Source organism: Rhineura floridana, chromosome 7 (assembly GCF_030035675.1).
Source record: "Rhineura floridana isolate rRhiFlo1 chromosome 7, rRhiFlo1.hap2, whole genome shotgun sequence".
NCBI lineage: Eukaryota > Metazoa > Chordata > Lepidosauria > Squamata > Rhineuridae > Rhineura > Rhineura floridana.
This window is the reverse complement of record NC_084486.1, coordinates 110,856,219-110,877,414: the sequence shown is the minus strand read 5'-3', so window position 1 is coordinate 110,877,414 and position 21,196 is coordinate 110,856,219. Positions and strand designations below refer to the sequence as shown.

The 21,196-nt window shown below is 41.4% G+C and overlaps 1 protein-coding gene across 2 annotated transcripts in view; it reads left to right on the top strand.

Annotated features, from left to right (window-relative positions):
* Positions 1 to 21,196, top strand: part of SPHKAP (SPHK1 interactor, AKAP domain containing) — a 114,143-nt gene that overhangs the window by 28,848 nt on the left and 64,099 nt on the right. For both annotated transcript variants that reach the window (XM_061636862.1, XM_061636861.1), the window contains exon 2: positions 4,858 to 4,960. In XM_061636862.1, the coding sequence (XP_061492846.1) occupies positions 4,858 to 4,960 (103 nt within the window). The remainder of the gene's footprint in view (positions 1 to 4,857; positions 4,961 to 21,196) is intronic.

Here is a 21,196-nt window from a genome sequence, read left to right as displayed (position 1 = left end):
TTGTTCCTTGATTATATTCATATCAATTAATTGTACTCATCTTACCTCATAGAAATGTAATTCTTAACTTTTTTTAAAAAAACTTTACAGTTTGTCTGCTTATATTTAAGCATCTGTACTGATTGCCAAGAGAAGGGCAGGGACTGCTAATTTTTGCATTTTGAATATCAAATCTTTAGGAATTTTAGACCTTGTTCTATTCATTCATTTTTATTTATTATTTGTCCATATAGTCGACCCTTTACCAATGGTCCCATAAACACATTATAGTCTTATGAACATATTTAGGGTTGCCAGGCTCAGGGCCTGAGACTGATCCTGTATCTTTAGGAGAAGAGAAAGTCAGCCAAGTGCAGGTTTTCTTGCAACACTGTAATGAAAAAAACCACAAAGTGAAATTCTCCCTTCCCCCTGCACAACTTTTAAAGATATAGAAGACCTCTTGGAGGCAGCAAGAAGTCTTCTGTATCTTTAAAAGTTGTGCAGGGGGAAGGGAGAATTTCACATTGTGGTTTTTCCCATTACAGTGTTGCAAGAAAACCTGCACTTGGCTGAATTTTCTCTTCTCTTAAAGATACAGAATCATTCTCAGGCCCTGAACCTGGCAACCCTAGTCCTCAGTTATAGTCTTGGTGAGGATTTACTGGAGTGGAGTATGAAGAGCAATCTGGTAAAATAACTTTAATAAGGTAAATAACTGCTTCTTCAAAGCTGGCTTGCTTTAGTAAAATAATACTGTAAGATAACTGTTGCCATTTGAAGTGACAAGAACAAGTTAACAAAGTGTATACCCATTTAAAGAGACATTTAAATTAATCTCATAAGCTTGTGCACTACATAGGCCACATTCACACCAGACATTTATTCCATTACAGTAATACCTCTGTTAACAAAGTAGATTTGTTCCTGGACATCACTTCTTTAACAGAAACTTTTGTACTAGAGGTAGGAATAACATGGAAAGAATAGGAATAGGTTCCTACACCCACTCATAGATGGTGGGGGCAGCTTCAACAGGGGCTTTACAGGGTGCCTACCTGGCACTCATCCCATCTTCCTCCTTCCCCCTCACCTTCTTCTCCTCCGATTGAATGTATTGGCTCCTTCCCTCCCCAGCCCTGGGAGAAAGCAAGAGATCTCTTTAATGCAAAGCAAACATACAGGCTTGTCAGTTTCACCCTAGCAAAGCAAAGCCATGGAAGTTTATCCATAGCAAAACATACACAGGCTGGTCAGTTTCACCTTAAAGCAAAGGCTTGTCAGTTTACAGATGGCAAAGCAATGACACAGGCTGGTCATTTTCTTCTTCAAGCAAAGGGGCAGGCTTGAAAGGTTACCCACAGCAAAGCAAAGCTGGTCAGTTTTCACTTTAAAAAAAGCCTTCCCTAAAAGGAGCTGGTTAACTGAGATGTTACTGTATTATTATTCTCCTAAAAATGTCAGAGTGGTTTAACAGCAGGGCCAGCTCCAGGCATGCAAGGGCCCTTGGGCTCCAGCCTGCCCCTGGCACATGCTGCCATGGATTGCACCACCTGCCCGTTCCCTCACCCCACCTATCTTTATGTCCCATGTTTTGCAGCTGCACGCGCAGCACTACCCTTAACCAAGATGACGGCCGAGGTTTTTCTAAGGGGCTCCACTGCCATTTTGGTTGATGGCATGCATGTTTTCTACACACACGCAGGGCTGCCATCAACCAAGATGGAGGCGGATGCTTCAGCCTCTTAGGGAAACCTCAGCTGGCATCTTGGTTAAGGGCAGTGCTGTGCTTGCAGCCACAAAACACAGGAAAGGCAGGTGAAGCGAGGGAACGGGTGGGTGGTGCTATCTGCGGCAGCAATTCTGCTGTTGATCGTGGAAGGGGAGTGCTACTCCCCCCCTTAAGAGAGTTATTGGTAAGTTAAGGGCTCAAAAGGTATGCATAATATTAAATGGTGGCAGTGGTACAGGTTCAGGAAAACCATTGGAGTGGAAGTTGGGAGTTGTTAATAGAATAAACTACATTCCTGCTACAGACTCCAACTGCATCAACCCCAACCAGTATGTCCAGTAGTTAGTGATGATGGGAGTTGTAGTCCAACACCATCTGCAGGGTTACAGGTTCCCCATCCCTGCACTCAAAACTTCCATTCAAACCTCTAATTTCAAGCAGCTAGACTGCTGATGGGGGCAAACAGCAGGTAAGAGCCTCGCCAGATCTTCTCTAAGACCACGAGGCAGAGTTGGGACTCTGAAGGAACATAGGCTGCTGAAAGTTGCCAAACCCTCTTAAAGGGAAAGTGAAAACTGTAACAGTATGATTCCAGTCTAAAAGAGAAAGGGGTGTGTGGGTGATGAGTACAGAACCGCCCTACCACTGTAGCCCTTTTTAAAGCGTCTTTAAGGTGATTTCTAGAGTCCAAGTTCAGCTGTGGAGAAAAGCACTTGGCAGAGAAGCTGTGGGGAGGAACTCTGCAGGTAGTGGGATGAGTCTGAATTCACCCATATGCCACATTTTTATTTTAAAATTGGATCTTCCTCTCTTTCCATACGTGTCGGCCAGTTCCACATTGAAACATGTGGAACGGTTGCTATCCCATCTATGGTCACGTCCCCACCATACATTTAAAGCACTTGTAACTTAAAACAATCGTGATTTCTCCCAAAGAAGCTTGAGAACTGTAGTTTATTCAGGGTGCTGAGAGTTGTTAGGAGATTCCCTCACAGAGGTGCAGTTCCAAGCATGCTTAAGAAACTATAGTTCCCAGGATTCTTTTTAGGAAGCTATCTGTTAAACAGTATAAGCATGTTTTAAATGTAAGGTAGACCTATTTTGGCCAGGTCTTCTTCTTGATTTCCCCCAACAAAAGAGGCATCTATCATGGTAGTAAGTTTGATTTTTGCTGGTCATTGCAAGATAGGACTTTGATACTATGTTGAAACATGGTACCAAATGTCAGTCAGAGCAGCTGAGAATAGCTCAGTCAGCCATGGAAAGAGATATGTTCGGCATCATTATAAAATAAGTCAGAAAAAGAAATGAATGACTAAGATGAAAAGCATTGGCAAGCAAAGCCGGCTCAAGATATTTTGCTGCCTGAGGCAGAGTAGCAAATGTTACCCCGTCAAAGTGCATAGTACTCAAGTTCTTTTGGCACCTGAAGCACAAAACCCCACAACCACCTCTTCCCCTTCCTGGCATTAAAATGCAATTATCATAAATTAAAACACCAACCAGTTTCTGCCCTTTAATGACACTCAAAATCAGCAGCCTGCGGTGGCAGCCTCACTTTGCCTGATGCTTGGTCCAGCCCTGACCTGGAAGAGTAAGAGGCTATACAAGGGAGGTCAGTGGAGCATATGACTGAAAGACTGTGGTCAGAATACATTGTTTGAAACCAGTATTTGAGAAAATTAATGAAGAAGAGGAGGGGGGAGCCCTGCTGTATCAGATTAAAGGGCTAGCCAGAATTATGTTCTCACAATAGCCAGTAACATGCCTGTGGGAAGCTCACCAGCAAGATGTGAGTGCAATAGCACTCTTCCCCACTCATGCTCCCAAGCAACTGGTATTCGGAGGCATGCTGCTTCTGATCCTGGAGGTAGTGCAGCCATTGATAACTTTTAACCTCCATGAATTTGGCCAATTCCCTCTTAAAGCCACTCAGGTTGGTGGCCATCACTACATCTTGTGGTAGCAGATTCCATAGTTTAACTATGCACTGTGTGAAGGACTGCTTCCAAAGTCCTTTACTGAGTGAACCCAAGTTCTAGTACTATGGGAGTTGGAGAAAACGCACATATCCACTTCTTGGTTGTCTTACCTCCGCTCCCAAACTAAACATGCTCTCCAAATACCTTAGGCTGACAGGCAGAGCATCCCCAGGCAATGGCAACAAAATAGCATAGAATATGGGCAGAGTCCTCTGGCAAAAACTACATCTGCAGATTCACTGCGGCCATGGTGTGATCATTATGTAGAAAACATGAGTGTACAGTGAAAGATGCCATCCATGACGCCAACTGAGTGGAGCGGGTTTGATTATGATAATGATTTATAGCTGAAGGTCTTTGTTTCATGAGTTGTTATTATGCTAATCCAGCAGCAACACTTTATGGCTAGCATCAGCTCTGCATGATGTGCTGTGTCTGAGGATGATTGTTCTGATCTGTTTTGTCCTCTATATCTACACATGTTTTAGATTCCACATCTCTGCAGTGTGTACCATACCTCATGGCAATAAAGAGCAGGCATGCAGTCCATGTTAACTATGATGATAAAGCCTGCATGGGCTCTTGCATTCAGTCCCTCCCATTGTATTTTTGTTTGTTTTGTCTTGGAATTGTAGTAATTTGTCTTCTTTCTTGGGCGCGAATCGCAGCTCAGGATGAGGCATAGCAGCCTTTGTCAGCCTGGTGCCCTCCAGATGTTTTGGACTAAAGCTCCCATCTGTCGGAGCTGTGCTGGCTGGGAGTGATGGGAGTTGTAGTACCAAATATCTAGAAGGCACCAGGTTGGCAAAGGCTGAAGTATTGCATGAATCTGTCAAGCTGAATGAATGCAGCCAGTATATGTCGTTTGTTGCCTTAGAACTGCTTGCTTGAGAAGAAAGACAACACTTTATTGCATTGTTAAAGGCAGACAGATGTTATTATATCCAGCTAAGCTCTTTATTCTCAGTCTTTAAAAGACATCAGGCTGTTATTTCATAGCATGCTTCCAAAAGGAGCAAAATGAACCTTATTTGTAAGTGCTGCTTACCCAGAAAACTGCCAGAATTGGAGCAATCTGAGTTGGGTAGAACTTAGAAATGAAGACATATTTGATTTATTTATGCCGATGAGTCACTAAATGTTTTTCTCTCTTTCTCTCTTCAGCAACTTTGAATCCCCACTGATGTATGAAGTTTCAGAGCACCAAAGCAGCGGCACAGATAGTTCAGGAAGTAGTCTTGGAAGCTCAGTCACAGCATGTAAGAAGGTAACTTGCATTATTGTTAATTAGCTTACATTATTAAAACAAGCTTTGCATTATTAAAATAAACTTGTGCTATTCTTAACCAGCAGGTCAATCATGCTGTTGACCTCTTGTCTCAATTGTGATTGAAGTGCAAGCTCTACAGTATGCAAAAATGTTAAATGGAAAAATCAGTGTTAACATCTGGATGCTTACAAACAATTTATAGTTCTTAAACTGGCTGGTTGGATACTACAAAAATGTTTTATGTCTGCGTTTTTAGACAACCTGATCTTGCTGTGCTGCTTCAGCTGTAGGGACAATAAACTGTGGTTTGTGCCAGTGAAACTCTGAAGGACATACGGTTCTAGGGAAGCAGGCACAAATCTAACAGCCCTGGAGTTGCTGAGATTGGGTGTGGATAGAAAGGGTACATTTGGGTCCTAATACTTGATCAAGGGTATAAGTTGTTCACTCAGATCTGCACTGGATCCTATGAACCACTAGCTTGACTGGAATGGAACAGGCATTAAGCATGTTTACCAATGATAATATTTCATTAAACTATGTTCAGCTTGCTGAAGTAAATGAAATGGCAATTGATTTCATGCAGATAGGCTTCTTAGGAGAAGCTTGTTATGTGGAAAAACTGATCCTCCAAATGTAATTAAGGTTTAAAGTTAAGATGGGCAATTGAGCCAATATCTCAACTTGTACTCAACATCTGGAGCCCAGAAAAGACAAGAGAAAGAAACCAAGACGAAATGGATACATACCACACTGTGAGATCCATAGATGAATCCTAGCCTGTTGCACTTTTAGTTCCATCGCTTCCCATTGCATGCAAAGGACCATACATACCACATATTTCTTTAAGGAGTGAATAATTTTATTTATTATTTTATTTTCTTACATGTACATACCAGTTTTCTTCAAATCAGTACAGATGTGATTCCCAGGTAGGTCTCCAGTCCAGGCACTGACCAGACCCAGACCCACCTACCTTCAGCAAGGTGCTGACTTCCTGTGCCTTCAGACCATACCCTGGGCTCATATTGTTCAAATCAAGGTACAACCAAAATAGAGCCATGCAGGGAGGAATCTTCCCCTCCTTTGGCAGTTTCTTTTAAGACAACCCAATTAACAGCTTGAGAACTATAATGGTAGCTAAGTGAAGCTCACAATGAACTCAGCCTGAGTCATGCCTGCCACCAGCATTGTTTGAGGGTCAGAATTCTCTCCCATTTTTAAAAGCTTGATATTGTTCTGTGCTCTACAATTAGCCCTGTTCAGGATTTATGCAGACCCACCCCTATCTGTAAGGGCTTTAGTTGCTTTCTGACATGATGAGGCCTTTCTCCCCGCCTGCTGAGGTGAGATAGATGGTGATCAGAGAATGGTTTTTTCTGGGGTGGTACTCCACTTATGGGATGCATTCATGCTTTCCTGTGCCAGGTGAAAGGAGTGATTTTTACCCAGGCATTTTAATTTGATATGACTGAATTTTATTGCAGCTAGTTTTAACAACTCTTTTAACTTCTAGTTTTAATTTCTTTTATCTGATTTGTCATTTTCTATGCTATGGTTATGTTTTAAATGATTTAGATCTTGCTGTTTTATTGGCTGTTCTATTTCTTTTAGTTAATGTGTTTTGTTTTGTTTTGTTTCCTTTATTTGTTATTAGTTTTATTGTAAGCCCCCTCAAAGTATTAAACAAACCAACAAACGTGATTATCTCAAGATAAAGTTACATTGCCAAAAGTCGTCCCTGATTTGGGATAGTTGTTCAAAAAAATTTTTCAGGTGAAGGAGTCTTATTGTGGTCAGTCTCTGTTGTTGTTATGTGCCTTCAAGTTGACTACAACTTATTTGATTACAACCCTATGAATCAGCGACCTCCAACAGCATCTGTCGAGAACCACCCTGCTCAGATCTTGTAAGTTCAAGTCTGTGGCTTCCTTTATGGAATCAATCCATCTCTTGTTTGGCCTTCCTCTTTTTCTACTCCCTTCTGTTTTCCCCAGCACCATTGTCTTTTCTGGTGTATCATGTTTTTCTCATTATGTTTCCAAAGTATGATAGCCTCCATTTCATCATTTTACCTTCTAATGATAGTTCTGGTTTAATTTGTTCTAACACCTAATTATTGGTCTTTTTCGCAATCCATGGTATCCTCAAAGCTGTCCTAAAACACCACATTTCAATTGAGTGGATTTTTCTTTTATCCGCTTTGTTCACTGTCCAACTTTCACATGCACACATAGAGATTGTGAATACCATGGTCTGAATGATCCTGACTTTAGTGTTCAGTGATACATCTTTGCATTTGAGGACCTTTGCTAGTTCTCTCACAGCTGCCCTCCTCAGTCCTAGCCTTCTTCTGATTTCTTGACTATTGTTTCCATTTTGGTTAATGACTGTGCCAAGGTATTGATAATCCTTGACAAGTTCAATGTCCTCGTTGTCAACTTTAAAGTTACAGAAATCTTCTGTTGTCATTACTTTAGTCTTTTTGATGTCCAGCTGTAGTCCTGCTTTTGTGCTTTCCTCTTTCACTTTCATCAGTATTTGTTTCAAATCATTACTGGTTTCTGCTAGTAGTATGGTATCGTCTGCATATTTTAAATTATTGATATTTCTCTCTCCAGTTTTCAAACCTCCTTCATCTTGGTCCAATCCCACTTTCCATATGCTATGTTCTGCATATAGATTAAATAAATAGGGTGACAAAATACACCCCTGCCTCACACCCTTTCCAATGGGGAACCAATCAGTTTCTCCATATTCCATCCTTACAGTAGCCTCTTGTCCAGAGTATAGGTTGCACATCACGACAATCAGATGCTGTGGCACCCCCATTTCTTTTAAAGCATTCCATAGTTTTTCATGATCTACACAGTCAAAGGCTTTGCTGTAATCTATAAAGCACAGGGTGATTTTCTTCTGAAATTCCTTGGTGCATTCCATTATCCAACGTATGTTTGCAATATGATCTCTGGTGCCTCTTCCCTTTCTAAACCCAGCTTGGACATCTGGCATTTCTCGCACCATATATGGTAAGAGCCTTTGTTGTAGAATCTTTAGCATTACTTTACTTGCATGGGATATTAAGGCAATAGTTCGATAATTACTGCATTCCGTGGGATCCCCTTTCTTTGGAATTGGAACATATATCGAATGTTTCCAGTCTGTGGGCCATTGTTTAGTTTTCCATATTTCTTGACAATTTTTTGACAGATTCAGTCTCATCAGCTTGTAGAAACTCTATTGGTATGCCATCTGTTGCTGGTGATTTGTTTCTTCCAAGTAATTTAAGAGCAGCTTTTACCTCGCATTCTAAAATTTCTGGTTCTTCATCATACAGTTCCTCCGTGAATGTATCTGTCATCCTGGCATCTCTTTTATAGAGTTCTTCAGTGTATTGCTTCCATCTTCCTTTTATTTTATCTCGGTCAGTCAGTGTGTTCCCCTGTTGATTATTCAACATCCCAACTCTTGGTTTGAATTTCCCTTTAATTTCTCTAATCTTTTGGAATAGGGCTCTTGTTCTACCTTTTTTGTTTTCCTCTTCTATTTCCATACAATAACTATTGTAATATTTCTCTTTGTCCCTGCGTACTAGTCACTGTATTATTGCATTTAGGGTTCTGACCGTGTTTCTATCTCCTTTTGCTTTTGCTTTCCTTCTTTCTTTAACCATTTTAAGAGTTTCTTCAGTCATCCATTGAGGTCTTTCTCTCTTTTTAACTAGAGATATTGTCTTTTTGCATTCTTCCCTGATAATGTCTCTGACTTCACTCCATAGTTCTTCTGGTTCTCTGTCAACTATGTTTAAAACCTCAAACCTGTTCCTTATTTGATCTTTATATTCTTCTGGGATGTTATTTAAATTGTATTTTGGCATTATAATTGCTTTGTTGTTCTTCTTTAGCTTTACTCTGATTTTTGATATGACCAGTTCATGATCTGTACTGCAATCTGCTCCTGGTCTTGTTTTCCCAGAAAGTATGGAACTTCTCCATCTTCTGCTACCAATTATATAATCAATTTGATTGCTATATTGACCATTTGGTGATGTCCACGTGTACAGTCGTCTTTTCGGTTGCTCGAAAAATGTGTTCACAAGAAACAAATTAGTGGCTTCATAGAACTCCTTAAGTCTTTCTCCTGCTTCATTTCTGTCTCCTAAGCCCCATTTCCCCATAATTCCTAGTTCTTCTCTGTTCCCTTCTTTTGCATTCCAGTCTCCCATGATTATCAGCACGTCTTGTTTTGATATGTGATCAATTTCTTCCTGTACTTCTGCATAAAATCTCTCCAATTTCTCTTCTGTGTTTCCCATTGGAGCATAGACTTGGTTGATGGTTATGTTAATAGGTTTCCCATTTAATCTCATTGATATCACTCACTCAGACCTTGCGTTGTAGCTCCTAATTGCTTTTGCTACATCACTTCTCACTATTAAAGCAACCCCATTTATTCTTCATTTCTCATTTCCTGAATAAAATATTTTGCAGTTGCCTGAATGAAAATGTCCCATTCCCATCCATTTTAATTCACTCACACCAAGGATAGTAATGTTGATACAGTCCATTTCTTGCTTGACAATTTCTAACTTTCCCTGGTTCATGCTTCTCACATTCCATGTTTCTATTGTGTGCGTCGTACAACTCCGGACTCTCCTTTCGCATCTGTGTGCATCAGCCTCTGGGCTTCCTTTTGGCTTTGACCTAACTGCATCATTAGTCACAGCTCTACTCATACTTCTCCTTTGTTCTTCCCCAGTAGCTCGTTGAGAGCCTTCTGACCTGGGGGCACATCTTCCAGCACTATCTTGTGTTGCATTTTGGATTCATAGGGTTTTCGTGGTAAGAGGTATTCAGAGTTGGTTTACCATTGCCTTCCTCTGAGTTTGGATGCATCTTAGTCTGGTGTCTCAGCTTTGACCATTCCGCCTTGGGTGCCCTTGCTAGGAGTCTAGCCTCTTGGACTAGACTCCTGACGGCATTGCTCTCAGCTTCTTCAACACTCTCAAACCCCCTCACCACGTTAAGGTGGGCATCCTAGAGGGGGCCTCAACAGTAATTAAAGATTTTATTGGGATGCTTTTGTTCTGAAGGGATTGCTCTACTGCTTCTGATCTGTCTTGGAAAAGCCTGTATCGTCTCAAGCAATTGTCTCAATTTTTTGTGATCAAACATCCAGGGTGTAGTGAATCCTGTATTATTTCATGCAAACAAGCTGACAATGGAAATTATTTTTTTGATTAGGCTGTCTTATAGTCAGTGTATACAGTAAGACATAGTCCGGATAGCTTTAAATAGGGAAACAAATTTAATTAGTATTATTGTTACTGCAGCAATAGAACAAGCATTTTTATTTGAAAACCTTTTGTTAGGGTATATAGGTACAACCAGAGCTTGGAAGATTACTTTTAAAAAGTAATAAATTACAGTTACAATTACTTGGCCCAAAAAAAGTAGTAATTACCATTACAATTACAATTGCTCTGAAAGTAACTGATTACTTTACTTTTTCTCAAAAGTAATCATTACAATTGCATTTCAGTTACTTTTTTAAAAAAAACTCCTACAAGGTGCTGGCCTTGGCTGCTGCACATCTAAGAAGCCTAAAACAATATTAAAAATAAACACACACACACACAGGGGGTAGTAGAATAAAAAAATTTATCCATAAGATTAACATAATGGCATAACAGAATCTCACATCCCCCCAAGCAATGAAGATACCCCAACTCTTGAAATCAAATTTTACACTTGAAATGCTTTTATAATATGTTTCTGTTATGTCTCAAAAGAACAAGATGCTCAAAGAGCATGTCAGACAAGGAATGTCTTTTTACAGTCATTACGTTGCCACCAGTACTGAACAGGCGTTCTACTGCGGCGCTTGAAGGCATGCCTGTGTTGTGCTGCAAAAAACACCGCAGCACACGTGGAAAGCCATGGAGTGATGACACTTCCCTGCTGGGAGACCTCAGGTACCTCACCAGTTCCTCCTCAGCAGTGTCCACTGCTGACTTCTTGCCCTGGGGCAGAAAGTTAAAGAAGTCATCTTCTAAGTCATCTCCTTCCTGGTCTTTATCTGAAGACTGATCACTGTCCTCATTAAGTACACCCATCTTTATTTCAGCTTTCAACAAGGCTTCCATTGTGTATCTAAGAAAGAGAGAGGATATGTTAACACATATATGTTAGGAAACCATCATCTGCTCTTCATTTCCTGATGCTTGTCATGTCCCCTGGTTCAGGGTCCAGCCTGAGCCTGTGGATGATGACATGGAAGGTAGGAAGGTGACCAAGTCACCACACTCATGGGGCAGCACAGCAGACCCTTAAGGATTAAGGATTTTCTGATACTGGAAAGCAGAGGACAGGTTTCTGAAAGTAAAAGAGAATCATGAAAAAAATCCAGAACCTGAGACAATGATAAAGAATTAATAGCCATTGTTTACAATTAAGTAGATGAGGTGCTTAAAGCAATTATTTTAAAGAGGCAGAGTTTGAATGCTTGATCTCTATACTTTGATTATAGTTATCATTGTGAAAGCACTCTGTGACTTAATAAATGATTGAAAAAAGGGTCGAACTCTGAACAAAAGTTCCTCAGATATTTGGTTATGTTTATGGTTCTTTATGATGTACCTGCTAGACCCATACCATTTCAAAATAACCATAGCCACTACAGAGCTTGGAAGTAACTCGTTATTTTTAACGAGTTACTTGTAATTCGTTACAATTTTAAATAACGAGTGGGTAATTCCATTACATTTGGCAAGTAACGGAACGACTAGTAATTTCCCTACTTTTCAGCTGCAACTTTAACGTTTCCACGTTAGGTTGGACGTTACTTGGGGGTGGGAACAAGGGGAAGACAGCTCCTGGCTGTGATTGGTTAACACTAGACATGTGCCTCACACTGATTGGACCTCTGCGCAGACTCTCTCTTCCCTCGTGATCTGTGTTAGGATGCACGAAGGAAGAGGTGAATAGGCAGGGCCTGCTAGCGTCTGAGAGGAAAAAATGGACGCCGGAGGAAAAAGCCAGGGCAAGGACAACGGAGGAGAAGGCAGCAGCAGAATGGCAAAGAGCTGTGGAGGTGAGTGATGATGATTTGTGTGTGTGTGTGTGTGTGTGTGCCCCCTGCGGCCCCTTCTGCCCCCCCAGCGGCATTTCCCCCTGCCCCCCCATGGCCCCTTCTGCCCCCCCACACTGCCTCTCCTTGCCTCATTGCCGCCCCCTCCATCAATCACAAGGCACTTCTGAAACTTCGGCCTACTCAGAGCTTGGAAAAGTTACTTTTTTGAACTACAACTCCCATCAGCCCTAGGCAACATGGCCACTGGATTAGGCTGATGGGAGCTGTAGTTCAAAAAAGTAACTTTTCCAAGCTCTGGCCTACTTCTCTTCCTTCCCCCCCCTTTTTGAACTCTCCCCCTTGTTCCCATGCATACCTGTGTGCTGTATTTATCCAGACAGAGCACTCCTGCCTTTTAAAATGCATGAGTTTAAAATGCCGGCTAGCTTTTTATTGTATATTTAATGTTATATGAGTTAATGTTATATGCAAAAAAGTGATTGGCATAACCCACCTCCATACTTTCACATAATGTCAAAAGCAACCTTGGGTTGCTGCAGGTAATCCTTAAGGGTTTTTGTCCCACATACAATTCAGTCTTGTGATTAAACAGGACAAAAATAAAAATAAAAAGAAAGATGGAGTTGAAATAAATATACAATAAAAAGCTAGCCGGCATTTTAAAAGGCAGGAGTGCTCTGTCTGGATAAATACAGCACACAGGTATGCATGGGAACAAGGGGGAGAGTTCAAAAAGGGGGGGGAAGGAAGAGAAGTAGGGCCAGAGCTTGGAAAAGTTACTTTTTTGAACTACAGCTCCCATCAGCCTAATCCAGTGGCCATGTTGCCTAGGGCTGATGGGAGTTGTAGTTCAAAAAAGTAACTTTTCCAAGCTCTGAGTAGGCCGAAGTTTCAGAAGTGCCTTGTGATTGATGGAGGGGGCGGCAACGAGGCAAGGAGAGGCAGTGGGGGGGGCAGAAGGGGCCATGGGGGGGCAGGGGGGAAATGCTGCTGGGGGGCGGAAGGGGCCGCAGGGGGGCACACACACACACACACACAAATCATCGTCACTCACCTCCACAGCTCTTCGCCATTCTGCTGCTGCCTTCTCCTCCGTTGTCCTTGCCCTGGCTTTTTCCTCCGGTGTCCATTTTTTCCTCTCAGACACTAGCAGGCCCTGCCTATTCACCTCTTCCCTCGTGCCTCCTAACACAGATCACGAGGGAAGAGAGAGTCTGCGCAGAGGTCCAATCAGTGTGAGGCACATGTCTAGTGTTAACCAATCACAGCCAGGAGTTGACTTCCCCTTGTTCCCGCCCCCAAGTAACGTCCAACCTAACGTGGAAATGTTAAAGTTGCAGCTGAAAAGTAGGGAAATTACTAGTCGTTCTGTTACTTGCCAAATGTAATGGAATTACCCACTCGTTATTTAAAATTGTAACAAATTACAAGTAACTCGTTAAAAATAATGAGTTACTTCCAAGCTCTGGGTACAACCATTTTTAAATGTAATAATAGGACAAATATAAGCCAATGTAGACAGTGAGTGACACCATTTAGCCCACTGTTTTTCAACCTTGGGTCCCCAGATGTTGGACTACAACTCCCGTCATCATTGACCATTGGATAAGTGACTGGGGTTGATGGAAGTTGTGGTCCTATAAACTGGCAGCTAAATGTCAGTTAGTAGATCCAATCAAGACCCATGCATGACATGCCAAACTTCTGGCCTATGCATCAACCTTCATTGGATTCTTCACCCTGGTTCTGTTTGCTTAGCAAAAACCCAGTGGAACAGGAAGGAAAAGACAATCCATGACTCAAAAGTACAAACTCAAAGATATAACTGAAATGAATACTCTGGTATAATAAACCACAATGCTTGATGGTATTATTAGACCATGAAATTATAGACAATATCAATGAGAAACAGCAAAAATGTAATGTCACAACAACTCATAGGAAAGCATCATAGGAAATGTGTGCATAAATTTAATGGTACTCTAGAAATTATAACATAAAACAAGAGTTTGGAAATGAGCCAATTAATGATTGATGATGAAATGAGCTGAAAACAATATTATCATGAGATTAACTAACAATAGAAAAGATCGTCACAGAGAACATTTTAACTATTATTAATGGTTATTGATAAATGATAACAAAATGGCTGGTCTGTGACCGAAATAAAAATCATTCATTCATTCAATGATAACAAATGAGACCTATACTATAATTCTTTTAGTCCACCTGACTTCCTCCAATCCACTATTTAATATTAACTAATAGGCAAAAAACCCTTGCAGATTAAGAAAGTACCTGCAGCCAACAGATATTTCTATAAAACTTTAAAAAGCAGGGAAATTGGGCAGCTATAGTGAATGCACTGAGAGCCAGTGTGGTGTAGTGGTTTAGGTGTTGGACTACGACCTGGGAGACGAGGGTTCAAATTCCCACACAGCCATGAAGCTCACTGGGTGACCTTGGGCCAGTCACTGCCTCTCAGCCTCAGAGGAAGGCAATGGTAAACCCTTTCTGAATATTGCTTACCATGAAAACCCTATTGATAGGGTCGCCATAAGTCTGAATCGACTTGAAGACAGTACATTTACATTTAGTGAATGCACCAGGAGAGCAGGAGACCTAGCCTCCTCTCTGAGATATTGTATTGCCCTACAAATTTGTATAAATCCAAACACAATTTTGGTTGGTCTTTCACAGTCCAATCCACTTCCTGTGTAGCTTGGAATAATTTGGTAACATGTGCCTCTGAGCATATGGTGAGTGGTGGCAACACCTGCCATCTCCAAAGATGGAGAATTACATTTTTGTATGTTTGTTGGTGTTCTTCTTACTTTGCTTCTTTCTGGTGTTACTACTATTTCTCCAGAGAATCTAACCTAGAAAATTATATTTATCTCATTATTCATCCTACAAATCTGTGTCAAATTTATTTTTATTAATTTCAAAGCCTTTGTATTGGTCACCGTCATATGCTGGTGAAGACAGCCTTTTGTGTTTCAAACTGAAGGTTATGTTGTAGTTCTATTTTGGGTGCATTAACATTTGAATCTGAAACTGCAGATTGATTACAATATGTTGTTACTGAAGCAATGACTCTAGTTGTTGGAAAAAACAAATTTGGCCTGCCCAAGTTACATGTCTTCAGCCTGCTATGCTTAAACTACTCCACTTAAGGAAGGGTGGGCATGGTCAATTAAAAACATACACACCTAGAAGTTTGGTAGAATATATTTCACCTCCCACTGTTTTATATCTTGTGCAAACTGAGACACTCCCCGTGTCTATTATTTCACAATTGTTTTTAGAGTTTTTTTAGTGTAAATTTTGCAAAGTGTTGCTGTATTTCACATATTAACAGAAACAAAAGAAAATGATTTTCTATAGGAAACTTCACTAAAATTGCAAAGTAAATCAAGCATATTTAAAGTGACTATCTGAACTCTATCAGCTGTCTTAATATTATGCTTCCTCCCTGCTAAAACAAGATCAGCACAGCACATGTCTTGTTTCTGTGATTTGAGCTGCTTGCACATAGAAATATCTGTTGGCTGTAGGTATGTTCTTAAACTGCAAGGTTTTTTTGCCTATTAATTAATTTCTCTGCTTTTTAATCTGTGAGGTAAGAAATGGGATCCTGTGCAAGTTTGCTGAGAGTGGATTGATCATCTGCATGCTTATTGAGTTCAGTGGGATTTACTCCCCTACAATCATGCTTAGGATAGGTAAAACTGACCATGGGGAGGGAGGCCCAGAGTGGGCAGGGGAGGAGGAAAAAGAAAGAGGGGAGGGGATGAAGAAGAGAGGAGGAAGGGAGAGGAGAGGGGAAGGAGGGGAAAGGCAGGTCTGATCATTTGCATGCTTATTGAGTTCAGTGGATTTACTCCCATCCAATCATGGCTAGGATAGGTAAAACTGACCATGGGGGAGGGGTGGAGGGGAGAGTAGAGGTAAAGAGAAAGGGGGGAGAGGGGAGCAGAAGGAGGGGGAGGGGGAAGGATGGGATTGGAAGCGAAGGGGGAGGGATGAAGGAAGGGGGAGGGAAGGGGCAAAAGGGAGGTGATGGGAGGGAGGAGGAGAGATGGGGAGGGCAGGTTTGATAATTTGTATGGTTGTTGAATTCAGTGGGATTTACGTCCGTGCAATCATGCTTGAACATGAAATGGACTGCTACGATTCTGACTTATGGCGACCCTATGAATAGGGTTTTCATGGTAAGTGGTATTCAGAGATGGTTTACCATTGCCTTCCTCTGAGGCTGAGAGGCAGTGGCTGGCGCAAGACCACCCAATGAGCTTCATGGCTGTGTGGGGATTCGAACCCTTATCTCCCAAGTCGTAGTCCTAGGGTAGGTAAAACTTCCATGGGGAGGGGGAGGGCGGAGGGGAGGGGAAGGAGGGGATTGGAAGGGGATGGGGTGGGGAAGGGAGAGGTGAAGGAAGGGGGAGGGAAGGGGCAAGAGGGAGGAGATAGGAGGGAGGAGGAGGGGAGGGGAGGTTTGATCATTTGCATACTTTTTGAGTTCAGTGGGATTTACTCCTATACAATCATGCTTAGGAAAGGTGAAGCTGACCTGGGGAGGAGCAGGGAGGAGAGGGAAGGGGGGAAGGGGAAGGAAAGTGAGGAAGGTGGAGGGGAGAGAGGGTGAGGGGAGGAGATTGGGTGGGCAGGCACTGGGCAGAGGGAAAGCTCCTTTCCTTTCCAAGAGGAAAACATTGTGAATGGTATTGTTTTTCAGATTTCCCCCCACTTTTTTATTTTACAGCAGGCACATGTAGCCTCCCACTCAAATTTAAACCAAAGCTGTCCCTCCCCACATCCACACCAGACCTTTATTTCTCTTTAGACAGTCCTGGCTTCCCCCAAAGAATCCTGGGAAGTGTAGTTTGTGAAGGATGCTGAGAGTTGCTAGGAGAGGCCCTGTTCCCCTCACAGAGCTTCAATCAGAGCAGCTGACTGTTAAATCACTCTGGCCGCTGGAGCTCTGTCAGGGGAATAGGAGCCTCCTCTCAGTACCCTTCACAAACTACACTTCCCAGAATTCTTTGGGGGAAGCCATGACTGTCTACAGTGAAATAAAGGTCTGTCATGGGTGTGGCCAAGTGATTAGCCAAGCCAAATAGCTGTGAGTCTGGCTTTTAGAAACTGATGGTTCTTACTGAGCATGTCCGACAATATAATAGACCAATGTTAAATTTCTTAAATTAATTAAAAATCAGCCAGGCAATTTTTTAACTTTTAAACTACAGAAGATGAAGATCAGAGTAAGGGGCAAGGTCAATAATAGGATTACAGGTACTCTGTGAACATGGCTGAGTTTTAATGAATTTCAACAGATTATGAGACCACTGACAGAAAAAAGTCCAACAGGGGTCTGGATTCTCTCTGAGTGTTTTGTGTATCACCATGAAAACCTAGAGGGTTGTTAAGCTAGCATTTCTGAGTTCAGGACAATAAATTTTGTATTGTTTTATTTTGAAATGAGGTTATGGGAAGTGCAGAATGGCATGGGGGAGTATTTTCAATTTAACATAGCAGAATGTGGAAAATTCATGCTAGCTATAGTATACAGCCACTCTCACGGCTATATAATATCCTAAACTATAATGATAAGGACAAGCATTGTTACCAATGGATGCAGAGGCTGAGGCCTATTCAAGTCTGAAGGCCTTCAGTATAGTGTCAATAGGAACAGGAAGCCAAGCAGAAGCAAGTCAGGGTAGCAAACAGGAAGAATAATCCGAATGGCTGAATTCCTGTCCCCCCTCCCCAGAAAAGATTAAATGGAAGTACATCTTTTATACCAACCAGCAAACTTAGGAGGTATGAATTATCCAATAATTTTACATTAATTTCAGTAATTGTGGGTGGAACCCCATAATATGCAGTCCATGCCTAGACTATGAATTATCATAATCCATCTGGAGTGGGGGAAAGAAGAGCATCTGAGTCCGCTTCACCAGTGATTTTTCAAGCAGTGCCCTTTTGCATAGTGTCGTCTCAACACCCATATGTTATTCATTCACTTAGAGATTGTTTTGTCTATCAAGCAGCTCTGTACCAGCTTCTTATCAAAAGTTTTTTAAAGACAGCAGCAGAAGGTGACAGCCAAGCAATTCAACCAAATATGACATAAACAGCACAAAGTGTTGTCCATCTTGATTTATTGTGGCTTCAGCATTGCTCTAGTCTGTGCATTCTCTTTTAATCTGACTGCCAAATGTAGAACATGTACAAGCCATGTACAGGCCTAATACAGACCAGATTAATAGGTCCTACAACATCTGGGGACCCAAGATATAAGAACATTGAGTCTACTACCTCCTTCTTGTAAATAAAAGAACCCTCAGCCTGCAGTAGGGGAAGGGCTGTAGTGTGGTGGTAGAGCAGTTGCTTTGCGTGCAGAAGTTCCCAGTTTTTCCTGGTACAGCTGGGAGAGAAACCCTGTCTGAAAACCTAGAAAGCCTCTGCCAGGCAGTGTAGATAACAATACCGAGTTAGACAAACCAATGGTCTGACTCAGTATAAGGCAGTTTTCTATGTTGTACTTACCTGGAAGCAAGCCCTGTTGAACACAGTGGGACTTACTTCTGCACAGACCTGCGTAGGATTGTGCTTCTGTAATCCTAACTAGGTTTCAGAAGAGAAGGGGGAAACTGCCCAAAACACATGCATTTCATCACCCTGTATTTTCTAGCCATTCTTTTCTGTCCCCAGAGAGCCAGAGCACCAGGTTGTTGTATTTCAGTCTTAGCCAGGTAGAGGTGCCCTGGAGGCAACAAAGGACTGAGACATAATGGGGGGGGGAACATGGCTCCTCTTTTCTTTGTTCCATCTTAGATAACCTCAGTCCAATCTAATTGTCAGCCACTGAATATTCTAGAACTAATGGACATGGAACAGTTCCTCTTGGGGTTTGAGCGTTACCTGCATGCTACTGGAAGCAAAAATGATCTACAGTTATGGTGCTTTGGGTGGCTTTTGACATTATGTGAAAGTATGGAGGTGGGTTAAGCTAATCACTTTTTTGCATGCTGTCTCCACTTTGGTGTCATTTGTAAAGCAGCTCTTAGATTTCAGCCATTTAGAATTAATAATCCTAAACAAGATGGATCAAAGATGGATCAAAAAGGGCTTTCTGGTACCACCAGGAAAGTAAGAAACAGAATAGAATCCACACGCATCCCTAGCACTAAGGAATGCTTGAAGAGCTGGAGAGCACAGTAAATTATGAATGTGTCTGCTTCCCTTCCATTCCTATTGCATATTTAACATACTTTGTCCCAAATGTTGATAAATTATAAACAGATATGAATATACACTTTAACAGCCGTATAATTTTACGTAAATGTCACTGTGTAGATTGCGGGGAAATATATTTATTTTTCATGAGTCTCTGTTTTCCTATTTAGTATCTTAATTTAGCAGGTAAAAACTGTGTGTGCCTATTAGCATACTTTGCAAATAAAAGAAGTTGCCCAGAACCACTTCAGGAGGTAAACCCCATCATTCTTGCATCATAAACTGTTTTATTATAATGAAGTCATACTTGTAACTCTCCTGCTACACAAACAGCTGAGAAATAACCTCGTCTTATTTTCATTACTGTGTTTGGATGAATAACTGACCATTTATCTTCCAGCACTTCTTCCATATTAGGTGATTGCCTATTTTAAGCAGGCATTCATTTACATGAATTAACACATGTGGGTCCATGCAAATTGCTGCTTCTCTGAAATTAATCTGAAAGCACTGCTCAGTAGATACTTTGGAGGAAGCTAATGAATAACATTATGAAGTGTTTTCCATTTGGTGTTCCTGCCGTGGCTATTACTCCTGTAGTTACTTTCCATCAGGGATGGAGAAGTTGTGGCCCTGCACACATTGTTGGACTACAAGTCCTATCATTCCTGGCCATTGGCCATGCTGATTGGGGTTGATAGGAGTTATGGTCCAGCATGTCTGGAGGACTACAGATTTCCCAACCCTGCTTTAAACCAAAGACCATATGTGGAAGAGCAGGTTGAAGGACTAATCTTCTGTTTAAGGCTCCAGCATACTGATATGACATTGGACAAAACTATCAAATGAAGTTTTGAAAATAGTTTGCACCTATCTTTTAATTATCTCCATGCACATACATTTCTCCCTAAATTATTATTTCATACATTTCAGATTTTAAGTGTTTATTTGCATCCATTAACTGACTGGTGGTACAGAAAAGGTTTTTAGTCAATTTTCTACATTGTATTTCTGACTCAAACTGAAATCCATGGGAGAGACGTTATATCATATACTAATAACAAATTCATTTTCCGAGTTGTAGATTTTTATCTAGATGTGGAGAGGTATCGGCAGACTTGGGGAACCCCAGCATTTATTTATTTATTATTTGGTTTATATCCCACCCTTCCTCCCAGCTGGAGCCAGGGCAGCAAACAAAAGCACTAAAAACACATTAAAACATCATAAAACATCATAAAAGCAGACTTTAAAATACATTAAAACAAAACTTCTTTAAAAACATTTTTTTAACTTTCAAGACATCTTTTAAAAAAAGGTTAAACATATTGGTTTTTTTAAAAAAAGGTTTAAAAACATTAAAAAGCAATTCCAACACAGACGCAGACTGGGATAAGGTCTCAACTTAAAAGGCTTGTTGGAAGAGGACGATCTTCAATAGGCGCCGAAAAGCTAACAGAGATGGTGCCTGTCTAATATTTAAGGGGAGGGAATTCCACAGGGTAGGTGCCGCCACACTAAAGGTCCATTTCCTATGTTGTGCAGAAAGGACCTCCTGATAAGATGGTATCTGCAGGAGGCCCTCACCTGCAGAGTGCAGTGATTGACAGGGTATATAAGGGATAAGATGGTATTTCAGGTATCCTGGTCCCAAGCTGTATAGGGCTTTGTACACCAAGACTAGAACCTTGAACTTAGCGCAGTAGTAAATGGGCAGCCAGTGCAATTCTTTCAGCAGCAGGGTGACATGTTGATGATACCCTGTCCCAGTGAGCAATCTCACCGCCATTTTTGAACCAGCTGAAGCTTCCAGACCAACCTCAAGGGCAGCACAACATAGAGTGCATTACAGTAATCGAGCCTAGAGGACAACAGTGGTCAGACTATCCCGGTCCAGAA